Source organism: Cygnus olor, chromosome 4 (genome assembly GCF_009769625.2).
Source record: "Cygnus olor isolate bCygOlo1 chromosome 4, bCygOlo1.pri.v2, whole genome shotgun sequence".
Lineage (NCBI taxonomy): Eukaryota > Metazoa > Chordata > Aves > Anseriformes > Anatidae > Cygnus > Cygnus olor.
The window spans coordinates 68,088,963-68,103,378 of NC_049172.1; the positions used below are offsets into that span (position 1 = coordinate 68,088,963).

Below are 14,416 nucleotides of genomic sequence, written 5' to 3' on the forward strand. Positions count from 1 at the left end.
ATTATGGTATCAACCACTTCAACACAGTGCTCAAATCCATAAACAATTCCAAGCCATTGGTTTTGCTACTTTAATTCCACAACAACCAGTCTAATGGCACACAACTCTTCTTCATCTACCAAACAACCTTACCAAGTCAGAAAAGTTAATCAACCACAGCAGTGCACTTAACGCTTTTTAACATTTTCAACTCTGCCAATGCCGTTGGCATACCGTTTTACACAGATATTGTATTTAAAAGGAAGTTTAAGAGACAGTCTTGTCAGCTAAGCTCTGTTACTCACTGAGGTTAAGAGGGAAGTTTGAGTTGCCACCCATTCTTTTTCATACTTGAGTAACCTTGTCCCCAGCTAGTGAAATGAGTCACTGGATGATTGGATAACTTTAATTCTTCGCTTTAATTTTTCTGTTAGTTTTATTCAACGATTTCACAACTCTTCTTTTCTGTAAAGCCACAAGCTGACTCCAGACTTTAAGGTCACACCTTCGCAAGAGTTAAAACTTACCAGTCTTACTGCTCAAAACATGTAGACAGAAGTAGCATTGTAACACCTTGATTTTGGCCTCCTAACATAATCATGACGCTGAAACCACATTGCTTCATATAAGAGAATCAGAAAACTCTTAAAGTTAATACGTCAGGCTCTTAAGACACTATGGCCATTCTATGCCAGAAAGTTTATTCTCAGAAGGATTAAGTCTACAATTTAAAATAAAAACAAATCAAAAATAAACAAAAAAAGCCAACATGATCCGACACAACCTGATATAAAGACTCCACAGCCATAGCTTTCCCCTTCACATCACCACCTTACAGAAAAAGTAAAAAGAACAAATGGGAAAAAAAAACACTTGAACAAGCTTGCTGAAGTTCAGTCCAGAAAGGAGAATCAGGCTAGCTCACAAACCATTTGGAAGAGATAGCGGATATTTTTATCTCACTTCCTTGATCAAGGGAGCATGCTAGCTTTTGGATCATGAGACTCAGATTAGAGTTATCTTAGCTTTTCAGAGTCTTCTCATTTCAATGATTCCCAAGTGTGCTTCTTCACCAAGATTTTTCAAATGGAAGTTTAAAAAAAAGTAAATCATGAAATAATCTCTTATGTCAGATTATTTCAACTATGACAGACTTCTTAGAACTCATACGAGTGTCGCAACCCACAAAACATTATAGGTTGCATATTTTAAAAGAATTCAATATATTCAGTTAGTGTAAGACAGTAGCTTCTTAGAAACAATTTCACCTGAAAAATAACATCTGCAAAGACACCCATGTCTTACAGTCAGGCACATGATTTTTTTTTCCTCTTTTGCGCTGTTTAAGATTCTACTACTTTCTATATAAGCTCTTAGGGAATAGAAACGTACAGAAATTGTAAACAATGATGCTACATCTGCCATTGTCAGTGGTCTCCCTGCTGTGTCTGGCTCAGTAAAAACTCGTTTGCATTCACCTCAGGATATTTAACTCTACCAAATGGATTTCCATTCGATTCATTCTACATATACCATTGCCAAATTGGTCTGTGAAATTTGGCATTAGAAATAGCTCCTACATATCAGAAGAGTATGATGAAGTGCACCTGGAGAGTAAGCCTAATTACACAAAGATTCATTAACCACAGAAAAACAGTCACAACTGTTGATCCTTCTGAGCTGCAACACCATGCAGAATGAAGACGAGATATATTTATTCCAATAAAGTAAAAATATTGTTCTGGATTCCCAAAATTAAAACAGGTACCACATGACCACAAACAGAAGGCGATTCTACTTTCCATTTCACACCAAAAGTTCCTTTTAGCTGATGGAGTGTCTCACTTTATATGCCGATGGGGGGAATGGAGAAATGGTGGAGAGACAGCAATAAACCCATGTACTTTCTTACACCCTGCACCTTTCAGAAGCATCCCACATTCTAAGATAGCATTTTAGCATGCGTGTAAGCAGCACTAATACCCTGCTTCTCTCTTCTTCGTTCATTTGAACATAAATTAGAACAAAAAATGGGTGGGATGAGAAAAAATGTTTTGGCAGCAGTCTCAGCTTCAGACTATATCTTACTGGTCTTGAATTAACTACGAGAGAGAAGGACGAAATAAATGCCCTGAGCTCTTATTCTCTTCTCCTAAGGCCTGGTGTGTGCCTGCCTACTCTTCCCATCACTCTTCCCCTCCCCTTGTGGGCTTAGTTTACGGATTTTTACCAAACTTGGCTGTGGGGACACTTCCTCCTTCCCCTCATTCTTTAGAGTTAGATACCAAAACGCAAACGTATCAAAACACTTCCTGTTCCCTTGCTCTCTAGAATCTGTTTTCCCTCCTTCCATAGTTCCCTAAATTTCCATCTCCACTGTAGTTTAAATAGCACACTGTGACTAGCCTAGGGCCAGTTAGCCTAGGGCTAGACTAGCCTGCATGCCAGTTGCAGCATTTTGAAATCTGTTTATAACATTTTCAAGTCCGAGTAACGTAATACTCCTTGTAAACAAATCCTTTTAGGCTCCAGAAGACAAATGGCATGGTCTCTCTAGAATTATTTCTCTTATTCCCATCATGCCATTTTTATACTTCTGACCATGCCAAGATGGCAGAGATTTTAGAATAAACATCTTCCTTTAAGAAGCAGAGCCAGAATTTATTGACGTCCATCAAAAGTTACAGTTTCATAGCTGGCAAGTACAAACCTGCTAATACAAGAAAAAGAAAAGAGTGGTTTAGCTGAAGAGGAAACCAAGAAAGTCAGATTCAGACGTTGTATGGAATATAGCTTTTGTCAGCTGGCATCAGCCATCCGAGCTGTGTCCCCTCCCAGCTTCTTGTGCCCCCCAGCCTGCTCACTGGCGGTGCAGAGTGAGAAACGAGAAGGCCTTGATGCTGTGTAAGCACTATTCAGCGATAGCTAACACAGTGGTGTTATCAGCAATGCTTTGGTCACAAATCCAAAACACAGCACCATACAAGCTACTCTGAAAATACATCAACTCCATCTCAGCCAAAACTAATACAAAAATTCAAAGTTTTTTTCCAAAAAAAAAAAAAAAAAAAAAAAAAGAGGATAAGCTATTGCCTATGGATATCCATGTCCCATTTCTCACTGCTTACCACTGCGTCCAGAAATTCAATGCATCTTTTCAAGTCTGGTCTGGAGTCACAAAACTGCCTGAAGAGAAGTCTTCCTATTGGCTGTTTGTCGCAGAGCTGGTTATAATCTCTTTCTGAGAAACAGATGAGAAGTAAATATCTCTATTTTTATCTTTGCCACAGGAAGATCCTTATTCCCATTTGAGAATGGGACAGAAAAAAACACCAAAGCATCAAGATTTTACGTTAACATGTTTAACAAAGACATCATCGAAATCATCCTGATAAATAGTGAAACACACTCTTCCAGCCACATTTGTCTCTGATAGACTATCACATTTATAAAAACCAAAAGCACATTGAATGATTTAGTTAACTTTCACTTAGGATGAGGTTGGAAATCAACAATACTGTGAAATAGCAACACCAATGCAAACACGACTGTTTGCAAAGAAGGAATATAGACTAACAACAGAAAAGACTAAAAAATGATTACAAGACTAAGAAAAAGAAAAGGAAATTTATTTCCATGCCATTCAATTTACAATAGGATTCTCTTTTCCAGTTCATAGCTTTGTAAATTTATCTTTCAGAAGCAGTTTCCTTTAATAAATAAGGAGCTACGATGCAGCTTCTATCTTCTTGTAAATTTACTTTCCCATAAATTCTCCGTCATGTTAAAGGTCCAAATGCTCTGCATTCGGAGCAGACAGAAGTCTTCCATTTAACACCACCAAACTTACTCTCTTCCTTCTCAAGGATCAGACAGACTGCTCTAGAGGATACCTACCGATTGAGCATCTAATGCTTTCACAATGACTAACAGGCGGCAACTTCAGCATTTCTTTCCATTTTTTGCTACGCCCACTTCGTTTGCCTAGAAGAAAAACAAAAAAGCAATGTAAAACACAACACCACGTCAAAATAAACTCTGATTCCAAGCAGCATAAAATTGTCACTTCTGCACAGATCTGTCAGGCTGCTTTTCACGTCTAAAAAGAAATCCATCGACAAGGATATCCAAATCAGTAACAAACTTTATGTAGAGAAACTTTTATACAAAACAGTAAAAATGCAGAAAGTTTCTTTGCAACACAAACATTGGCTCTGGCTGTGCATACAGAATCTGCCTGCAAAGAAAAGGCAAATATCTAGGAATTCTGAAAACTGCAAACAAAACTGAAACATCAGCAAAGTCAGAAACCAAAAAAATTTGGGAGTTACGTCTCAACCAGTGAGGAATGGAAGGCATTAAAGTCAAGTAACAAAACACATCAAGTTTTTAAATGCATTTTTTGAATAATCAAGTTGTTTATTTGTTTTTAAAGGCTGTAGAGATAATAGTAGTAGACCCCTAGGGATAAATGAGTGGGCACTGATCAAATACACACTATTTATTCTAGGCTATGTTAAGATACATAACAGTAGACAGAACTTAATTGTTGTCGAGTCCAGATCTTTTCAATGCTTCAGTTTTTAGTACTTGTATTGAAGTGATTAAAAGAAGCTACAATATTTTTAGATTGGTTTGCAAAAATTCACTAGTGCTCCGTTTTCTATGTTAAAAATGGAATTTTAGCACATCACTTTGACCTGAGGAAGCCAATTGCATTTGCAGAAGACCTGCATACTTATCGAAAAAGCAGAGACGGATGGACACACAGGAACACATTTCTTTTTCATTGCAAAACATTTCAGCGGAAGAGAAATTTCTGTGCTGCGGAATATTTTAAAAGAAGATTTTACTAAGTGATACGGCCAGATGCGTTTCCACATGACAGAACAGCAGCAAAAGTGCACAGAGACTTTCTAACTGTATCAAAGCACTGCATACTGCTAACCACAATGGGAGAGGGAGGAAGGGAGTTACCCTATGTAACCCGAATAGAAACCAAGCAGCAAACAGTGCTCTTAGGTCTTTCAGAACAAAATTGTTAGGGAGAAAGGAACTAACACCTTCAGAATAATAAAACAGATCTAAATGAACACTTCACTCAAACTTGTGTCTTCTTGAAGGGTTCCACAGCTGCTGCCAGAGCAGCTCCAGCTCAGCGTACCTTAGCTCTAATCAAATTTAAATGATCTTTGCTAATGGGAACACTGATGTCTCACTGTGCTGCTGCAACAAAACTCTCAACTCTAGTTATCAGCAGAAAAGTAAACAAATACGAAATACAAAACCTTAAAGAGCTGGCTTGCAGAGACTCTTTGAACTGATACATACTCCCTAACAGCCTTCTACAGCAATATTTCCTCACGTTGCTTTGTAGGTCATCCACCTTCCAAAATACTTTAGAACAGAAACACCTACTTTATGCAGTAGCAGAACTATATGTGAAGCTTTAATATTACCAGCATCATTAAAGCAATCTTCCAATAGATTAACAAAATATTTTTGATGTTTAAGAAAAAGAGTTGAATATATACTTGAAAAAAAAAAAAAACACACACAGCCAAGAGATTTATTTCTTATAGAGCTGAACACCGACAAAATCAAGGAATACTAAACATTGATAGCCTGTACATGTGCATTGAGTAGAAAAGGACTGAGAATAGATTGTTACGTGAAGAAAAACATTGGACGGAAGCATCAACCTTATTTTTAACCATGCCACTGAAACTTACACTAAGCAGCAAGGTCCACTGAAGTTAAATTTCTTCTTTCAGAAACTGCTCAGAACGACTCTTGTGCACGACCCAGCACAACGAGCATAGACCACGAACGACAAACTGACCCAAATTTACACCACAATGCTGCATGAAAAAAGTAAAACCAAACTGCGATATATATCTTCTAAAGCATAGCAAAAGAAAAAATTAGCACTAAAAATGAGGATTTGTACATCATACTTCAAGTCCAGCTCAAGGCAACCTGCTGTATTTTGCTGCAAATATTTGGCAAGTTGGCTCCTGTGCGACCTTTGTGAACTTCATTCTACAAGAGACCACATACTCTAATACAGTTGCATTTCCCATCTCAGAGAATTCAATAAAGGCTACATAATTTATTAATGATACGCAAGAATCAAATGCTCATAAGCATCAACTAAATCATCAAGCTTTCTTTTTCTCTGAACTGCCTGTTCTTAGATTCCAAGAGAAAGCACAGAAGGTCTTTATGTCCCAATAATGTGAAGAGGATGTATGAGCTCCATAATTTACAGATAAATTAGCCATTTCTGGTAAAAGTTATGGAGAACAATTTATTTGTCATACTATTCCCTAACAGCAGAAAAGCGTATTTTTCCATTTCTGAGGCAGTTCAAAACAAGTATGAAATTAAATTCTAACAGCTGTGGTTTGTGAGAGTGTCTTAATATTGATTTCAGAGCTTCTGTTCTGGATCTCATTCTAAAATACTTGAGATAAAATTCTTGTAGAAAGACCAATGGCTTACTTTCCAACACGGCAGCAATAAAGCCATTAGACTAGTCTGCTTTATGGTTGACCTGTGTGTTTCAGATGAATTACCACTCTCACCTCTTTCAGATGTGACTGTTGGCTAGAACGATGTGCAAGTTGAAGCGACTCATCTTTTATAAAAAGAAGGGTGGATGCAGCAATCCACCATGACAATGAGGAAACACTGCAATTACAGTTTTAAGTACATAAGAACCTTCTCCTCCTTCTCGAATTACTTCTCAGAGTTAGAATCTCAGCATTTGCCTCTTTACATGTTTTTGCCTCTTAAAAGAATACGTTCTAAAACCAGGTATGTGGAAGTTAAGATGCTTTCATTTTCCAACTTGAAAAAAAAAAGTCTTCAAAGCAACATGTGTAAACACGTAAAGTGGCTGGCTTATTCATCAGTAAAAACAAAAATAATTGCAAAAAAAGAAACTACTGCGGTAAAACAAAGCAATCTGGCGTGGAAACAGATTTACACAGATTGCAATATTTTTCAAACCAGCAGACAGACTGCCCAGTGCCACAGTGACCTCCCTTATGGACAAGAAGCACGACGTTCATTTCATTGAGCACAACGTTGAAGGAACATTGCTAGCCAGTCTTCCTCAAGGTAGACAGAGAGAGAAAATTTGGTTTCTGTCCTACAGAATGAAAATACTGAGAAGTATCATCCTGTCTTTGGTTAATCAGAGTGCACAGATTCAGGGGCTGATACTGTCACTGACATTCTGCTCCCGAGCTGCTCGGTGACCTCCGAGCCCCAGCTTCCCTGCCTGTGCACCCCTGTGGTTGAGAAGCACACAGCTGCGCAGCACCAGGGGTGCACGATTGCTACAACATCACTCTTGCAAAACAGAGTCCACAAAGCAGATCATCAGATACCGGCTGAGAAATTCATACCAGACCACACCCAGACGAGCTCTGAAAGCACCCAACTGCATCAAGACAAGGACCTACCACATGCCCTTTCCTGCACAAGTCATTCGAGTGGTTCACTTCAAAATGCAAAAGGATTGATTCAGGACCTCTACATCACCTACACGGAGAGGCAAAAGGATAATCCAGGTACATACACTGTCTTAGAATAAACCTATCCTACAGCAGAAAAAGTTGCAGACAAGTTTCCTAAAAAATTTTAAACTCACATGAGCTCCTCCTACTCGCAGCCACATATTCCTTCAATCCACTCATGAGAAGGATTGAAACCTTTCACCAAGAAATCAAAATATTCAAGCTCGGTGATGGCCTTACAGTACAAAGATGTTTGTAAGCATTGTCCACTAAGTAATGACCTGCCATGGTATGCCTTGACCATGCAAAATCCACCTTCAAGGCACACAGCACCACAGAATTAACTCCTCAGGTCCATATATCATAACAGTAAACTCCAAAGTGGTGAAAGACTACTGCTAACTTCAGGCCAGGAGACGAGTTCACACCCAGCGTCACTTTACTCATGATGCTTACAATTCCAGACAGCTCTCAGTAGCACTTTGCAGGGTGCCTGCACCCTTCTCCATGGCACCAGCCAGATGTTCTTCTGGGAACTGAGGTGTCAAGAAACACAAGCCTGGTCACAGCTTCACAACTAGGTTGAACAGAGCGCCATTCTCCTTCTGAGTTTTAGATGTACCACACATATATAGAGACAGGGAGCTGAAAGTTCCAGGTTTCAGCACAAGGTAGGCGCCTAACCCTTCAGCATTAAAAAGGCCAAGGCGCTTCTGAACACCAGCAGAAGCAAAAGCGCAAGAGGTCAGCACACAAACACCTAGAAGACTACAACAGATTACAGACTTTTATGGCGTTTTAAAGATAATATTGCTCACTTGCCAGTGTTCAGATGCCTAGAGTGGGCCTTCAGCGAGGTAAACCTGGAGTCCTCTCACTCATCTGATAGAGCAGTAGCACTGGAAGCGGTTAAAAACCACACGTGTCTCTGTGCGCACTTTTGCAGGTTGTGTACGTGCCCCAACCACGTAGTGTTCCCACTGCTACAACCATCTGAGCTACTGGTTCTTCCCCTCAGCTCTACATACAATTCCAGTAAATATGTGTAAGGACATGGTCTAGTGGGCGATACTGGTGGTTGGGGGTGGTTGGACCAGATGATCTTGGAGATCTTTTCCAGCCTTAATGAATCTGTGATTTTATGCTGAACAGCTTCTGCACTTCTTCAGCAACGAGGTATCAAAGTCTTGTATCGACTCAAGTAAAGGCTGATCTGACCTAGATTTTATTAAACTAACCCTGCAGTCAAACAGTGCAACATCCATAGCACTTCTTTCACAACAGCTTAATAAGCAGGGTTTACCAAGGAAAGAAACAACAGAAAAAAGCAAGAAATCTCCAAGTTTACAGATAACTCCTTGATGAACAAGGGTTCTTTATCACGATGGCACGCACTGACTGTAGAAGACAGGGAAGAACCGTAACTCCTTAAAGTACATCGTGAAGCCTCTAGCTCTAATTGCCACATTAGAAAGCAGCAAAGCAGCAATGTATATCAATAACTAGGCCTCTCATGTTGTGTTTATTTAGTAAATGTAATTATTTAGATTCCAACATGCCCTCATGCATTCTTCTTACAGTTCATTAAATAAAGGACAAAAAGGCAGACATCGTGCATAATTCTGTACAAACACAGGAAGACATGTTTCCTGCCACAATGAGTTTACAGCAATTTAAAACACAATGCAATAAGGGAGCGCAACAGAACAGAGGAGGCAAATAAGGGAAGAACAGACAAAAATAACAGCAACTGCAAAAACTCGCAGCGCTCTCACGTTAGAATTTGTATCTGCTGCCGGTGAATGGACTCTGAAGAGTGCAATTCTAGGTATGAGTGTGCCTTGGTTTCCCACTTATTCATACTCCTTAAATAATTACCAATTTTAGTTCAGTTTGATAGCCAAGCTGCAGTGAATTGAGCACTCTCCTTCGGATCTTGTTCCTAGTTACAACCACACTCATTACAGGATATTTGCCCACGTATCATCACCAATACTATATGGAGTTGTTACCTTTTACTGCAAGCAAAAGTAGGGTTAATTTTGCTTGCAGAATTATTTCAGTTACTTTTAGACCTAGACAGATCAAACACACCATTTAAGTGGACTGCTTATTTTTTGTGAGGTGTTACCCCCACAAAGTTTCAATTCTGAAGCAGGTATCTTTCGAGATTAGCTGAAACCAAACTGCGATCGCATTCTGTTACCAAAAGGTTCCTGCTAACTCCATCCTCAGGTTGCTCTGAACAATTACCAAACGCACAGGAGCTTGCTGATCCATCTGAAATCTAATTTTGGAATTAAAAAAAAAAAAAAAAAAAACACCACCCAACAACACAGGGGAAAAAAAACACCTTAACAACCCATGTACCCATGATTACTTTCCAATTGGACCTATAAACCATCGGACCCCTTCGGCAACCACCGGCTTGAACCAACACAACCAAGAGCTTGGGGGAAACTCCGCTTCCGATTGAGGCGTGATCTTAATTCAGCTTAACCTAATCGCGGCACGCAGCACGTTATATGCCTACCAGCAGACTCCGTTCTCATTTGCAATCTGCTCCTGCCAGGGCAGTAGGAATGCATTTGCAAGTGGATGCAAATGGAGCAGGTATGTTTGAAATGTGCTCTTGGCACGGGTCCCCAGTTGGAGCGAACTGCCATTGACTTCAAAGGACCTCCAGACCTACCCTTTGGTAGTATTTCTGGAGAATATTACTTTAGGCAATGAAAAAAGGAAGGCTCTTAAGCAGTTTAAAATATCCAGAGATGAACTTCTTTCAAAACCTCACCGATTACATGTGGGATGCTAAAGTGAACTTGGAGCTTACATCTACTCAAAGGATTTATTGAGAGTGACTGAAATGGCTATGAAAAACAGAAGCTACCAATATAAATAAAGAGGAAAGCGAGTATAAAACACAAAATGCAGTTTTGTTCCTGAACTTTTAGATTTCTTTCAGAATAACCTAGCTTACATTTATTATTTGGTCATATGTCTGGGTTAAATTCTTCAATATTTTTAAGAGATACTAATTTTAAAAATGTTTCTGCTAGGAAAAAATGAATTTGTTAATTCCTCTGCTCTTGTACAAAACTAAAATTTATATTGCTATATTCTTTTACACATAAAAATCCCTGTATGTGAGAAGCCTGAGTAAGGAGATCATGAAACTGCAAGGCTGTTCACTGCCTGTCTCTCAGTTCACACATCACTATCACTTAGCCGTTTTTATATCTCAGTTCCTGCACTACAGCGCTCACAAAATCAACTTCAGGTTTGCTTTATAATCTCTTGTTTTTCTACTGAGTCACTTGTGCTGTTCCTCCACTGGGCTGACCTATAGAGGAAGTTTTCTTTCACAGAGATTACCCTTAAAAAGCAAAGTATGCAGAAGAGGAAGGGTGCTGGATTAGCGCAGGCCACTTATCCCAAGGAACTGGGGCAGGGAATGCCAGAGCACCTTGCACTACAATTTTCACCTGGAGGCAAATCCCACTGCGGACAAGCAGTACAGTCTCTCAGCACAAGCAGGTCAACTGGAAAAGCAGAAGAAAGAGAAAACTCCCACTGCAGCTCCCGACTCTTCAATCTTTCAGCCGTAAAGCACCGCAGCGTACTTACTCTATATTATCACAATATTTTCTGGCACTAGGTACCTACAAAAGTCATTGCAAGCCACCACGAACACCCATGTGTGATGATCTGATTGTTTACAAAGTCACATTAAAAGGAGCTAAGTAATTCTCACAGCTTTCCTCCTTCGCATAAAGAAGTGTTGTAGCTGCTGCAGAGATATTATTACAAGCCATTATTGGAAAGTGCAAGGCTTCTATTAAAATAACTCATTTTATGGAAACATTTTTAAAATCCTCTCAGAGAACAGCAACAAAACAGAGTTGGAAGTTTGGAGGCTGGGGGAAAGCAGGGGGTTGATCTAACCTCAAAATTGGGACTAGCAAACTTGTATAAACCAACCTTATCATCACACCAAGCGAACTAGATGATTAGTGCCTCTACTGAAACAAATTATCAGCAAGACTGTTAACTCGAAGGCACACAGCCATACCACTTGGGTTTTATTCTGTAGCAGAGAAAGTAGCAGAAAAACTACATTCTGTCTAAGAACACTTATTAGTTCCTGGCTCTCCAGTTACATGCAGCAAGCTTTATATATGTAAGATCAGCTTTAGACACTAGACATGCACCTAGCTGTCCAAGAGGTGCTAATTCTGTGCATCTACAAATGCAAAACCCTAATGATATGCACATGCAAACAACATTCACATGCAAAAACATTACTGCCTAAAATTAGAGGAAACTGAGGAATACAAATTTGGGATCACAATTTTGAATGTCAGGTCTGGTTTAAGTGCTCAGTTATAATTTTCTTTAGAAGCGACACTATTTACCAGGCATTTCCGAATTCTGATTAAGCCTCTGCCATACCAGATGAGGGCAAGGACACGACATCATTCATTCACATTCTGTATTTGTAAAATGAAGCTAAGTTACCTCTAGGGCTAAAAGACTTAGCAAGATGCTTTCAAGAATACAATTTTTTCTTACCATCATCTTCATCACGAAGGCACCTTCAAGTTAGACAGGGAACCATGCAAACCATAATTAAGCCTAAATTAATTTCTTTCAGCATGTCCCTGGTAACTATAAAACAAGAGCTCAGTACTTTCCATCTCACAACTTTTGCTTATACAACTGATATATTTATACAGGTAAACACTTTTCACATCTGCAATACACTGAGAAACTGGAAAAAGAATTACTGATATGCCTCAAACCTGCACATGAAAATCAGGTAAGCTGTTATTCCATGCTAGTTTAGGATTTCACCTTCTTCCATGAGCAACAGTAATCCTGCACTCTTCCACTCCCTCGCACCTCTCCATACACTATACAGTAAGACTAAATGGAAGTGGTAAGAAAAAAGAATTGTAAATCTGCTTTTCTGTCCCAGTTGTGAGGCCCTTTCAGTGATGAATACATTACACTAAAATAAACTACTTCACATACTGTCTTTACAAATTTTGTTCCTTTAAAGCACACCAGGCACATAAGAAGAGAGCTGGGACAGGGATTTTATGGGATGGTCCCAACAGGAGTAAGCCAGAGAGATCAGCAAAGGCAATGCAACAGACAGAAACTACTTTCATTTTAGGGAGCATTCTGAAAAACATGATGTGCAAACTACCCCAAGCACAAGACTTGAAAAGGTACAAGTCCCTCTCCCAGTGGAGTTTTAAAGCCAGAAATGGCATTATTGGGCATGCTTACACTAAAAAAGCCCAGGCATCTGAAGGTACAAAAGAGTAACAGTTTATTACCACTACTTTTTAAAGCTTCACATCAGGTAGAGCTGATCTTCTCCTGTCAGACTTTCATTTAGTTCATTAAAATATCTTGTTTGGTCAGTTCTACCACTGTAATTTATTTTAAACATAGTGAAACCTTAACTAAAGAGGCAACCTGACATTAAGCAGCCACTTAAAAGCTTTTCCAGACTACCACTCCACTCTTTGTGGTAAGCGTTTGGGCACAGTAAAGTTTTGAGCCAGATTCCACTTTCCCTTCATTTCTCAGATCACTTCAATGCAAACTCCAAATCCAGGCAGCACCACAGACATGTACTGTCAGTGAAACCAGCCAAAACATGTCCTACGGTTTGAGGTGGTCTTTTCAGCTAAAGTTGGGAAATAGCCCAAATTGTGATCGCTGCTCTGGTTTTTAAACCCCACTTCAAAGCCAGAAAGTTGATTTTCCTCTCTTGCTGCTTAAGGCAAACTTAACTGGATACACATATGGCGTAAGTGCCAAACCCATTTAGAGTTGGAGGAACTTGCAAAACATACAGGAGAAGATTCTGTTGTTCTTACTCACTTTAAACAGCTCAACTAAACTAATGGGACTTCTCAAGGCAATTAAGAAAAGCAGGATCCAATCCAAGAAGAATCTGCGCATTTTGTAGCTGAAAAACAGACTCCACACAGAGCACAGTGGTAAACTGGAGAGGCTTTCAAGTGGCCGTTTAATGGAAAGCTATATATGCGAAAAAGGAGTAGTATAATCTTATTTCAGGAGGTTTTTGTAAACAATGATCGCTTGCTATGTTAAGTTTTGTATCTACTAAAATGGTTGCAGTAAGTGGAATTTTGCATCTATTACAGACGTTTGTTAGGTGGGAGATGAATCTTCAGGTCCAGATGTTCTAGGGAATAAACTGGCAGGTTTGACCCCATGGAAATAACCCACAACGTGACGAAAAACTCATCTGCACGGTGCAGGCGGCTGCTTCCCAGAGGCAGGCGTTGCGGGCAGACGAAGGGTCGGGGTCTTCCACAGAAGCCTGAGGTCCCTCGGCCCTTTTGCAGGCGCAGGCGGACGAGTCTCTCAGAAGCAGCCCGACAGCAGAAGGGTCCTAAAACCTCCGTGGTGCGAAGCAGGGCTCGGCCCCTCTCCCTCCCCTCACCCCGGCCCCCTTCCTCCCTCAGCCCTCCCCTCCTCTTCCTCCCTCCCCCCCTCAGCTCTCACCCTCCCGGGCTTTCAGCAGCACCGTGTTGGCCACGATGTTCTCGATCTCCATGGTCGGGGGGGCTCCTTCCCCTCAGGGCAGCCTCCGTCGCCCCCTCTTCTTCTTCTTCTCCTTCTCCTTCTCCGTCTTCTTCTTCCTCCTCCTCCCGCCCCGCCAGCGCCGCGCCGCCGCTCATCCGGCCCCGCGGCCCCTCAGCGCTGCGCTCGCCTCTTCCCCATCATCACCCGCTGCTCGGCCCGGCACCGGCCTCCCCCTCCCCGAGGGCGGAGGCAAGGAGCAGGCAGCACCCGCCCGCCCCGACCATAGCTCGCCGCCCTTCTCCTCCTCCTCCGATAACTCCGCCTCTGCCTTTCCCCCTCGC

General features: G+C 40.7%; 1 protein-coding gene across 1 annotated transcript in view; it reads right to left on the minus strand.

Annotated features, from left to right (window-relative positions):
• The window catches only part of GRK4 (G protein-coupled receptor kinase 4), a 37,693-nt gene extending 23,287 nt beyond the window's left edge, over window positions 1-14,406 (minus strand). The window contains 3 exon segments of the mRNA XM_040554617.1: window positions 3,108-3,220; window positions 3,877-3,963; window positions 14,055-14,406. Of these exon segments, the coding sequence (XP_040410551.1) occupies window positions 3,108-3,220; window positions 3,877-3,963; window positions 14,055-14,106 (252 nt within the window). The 5' untranslated portion in view covers window positions 14,107-14,406.
• Between the last annotated feature and the right edge of the window lie 10 nt (window positions 14,407-14,416).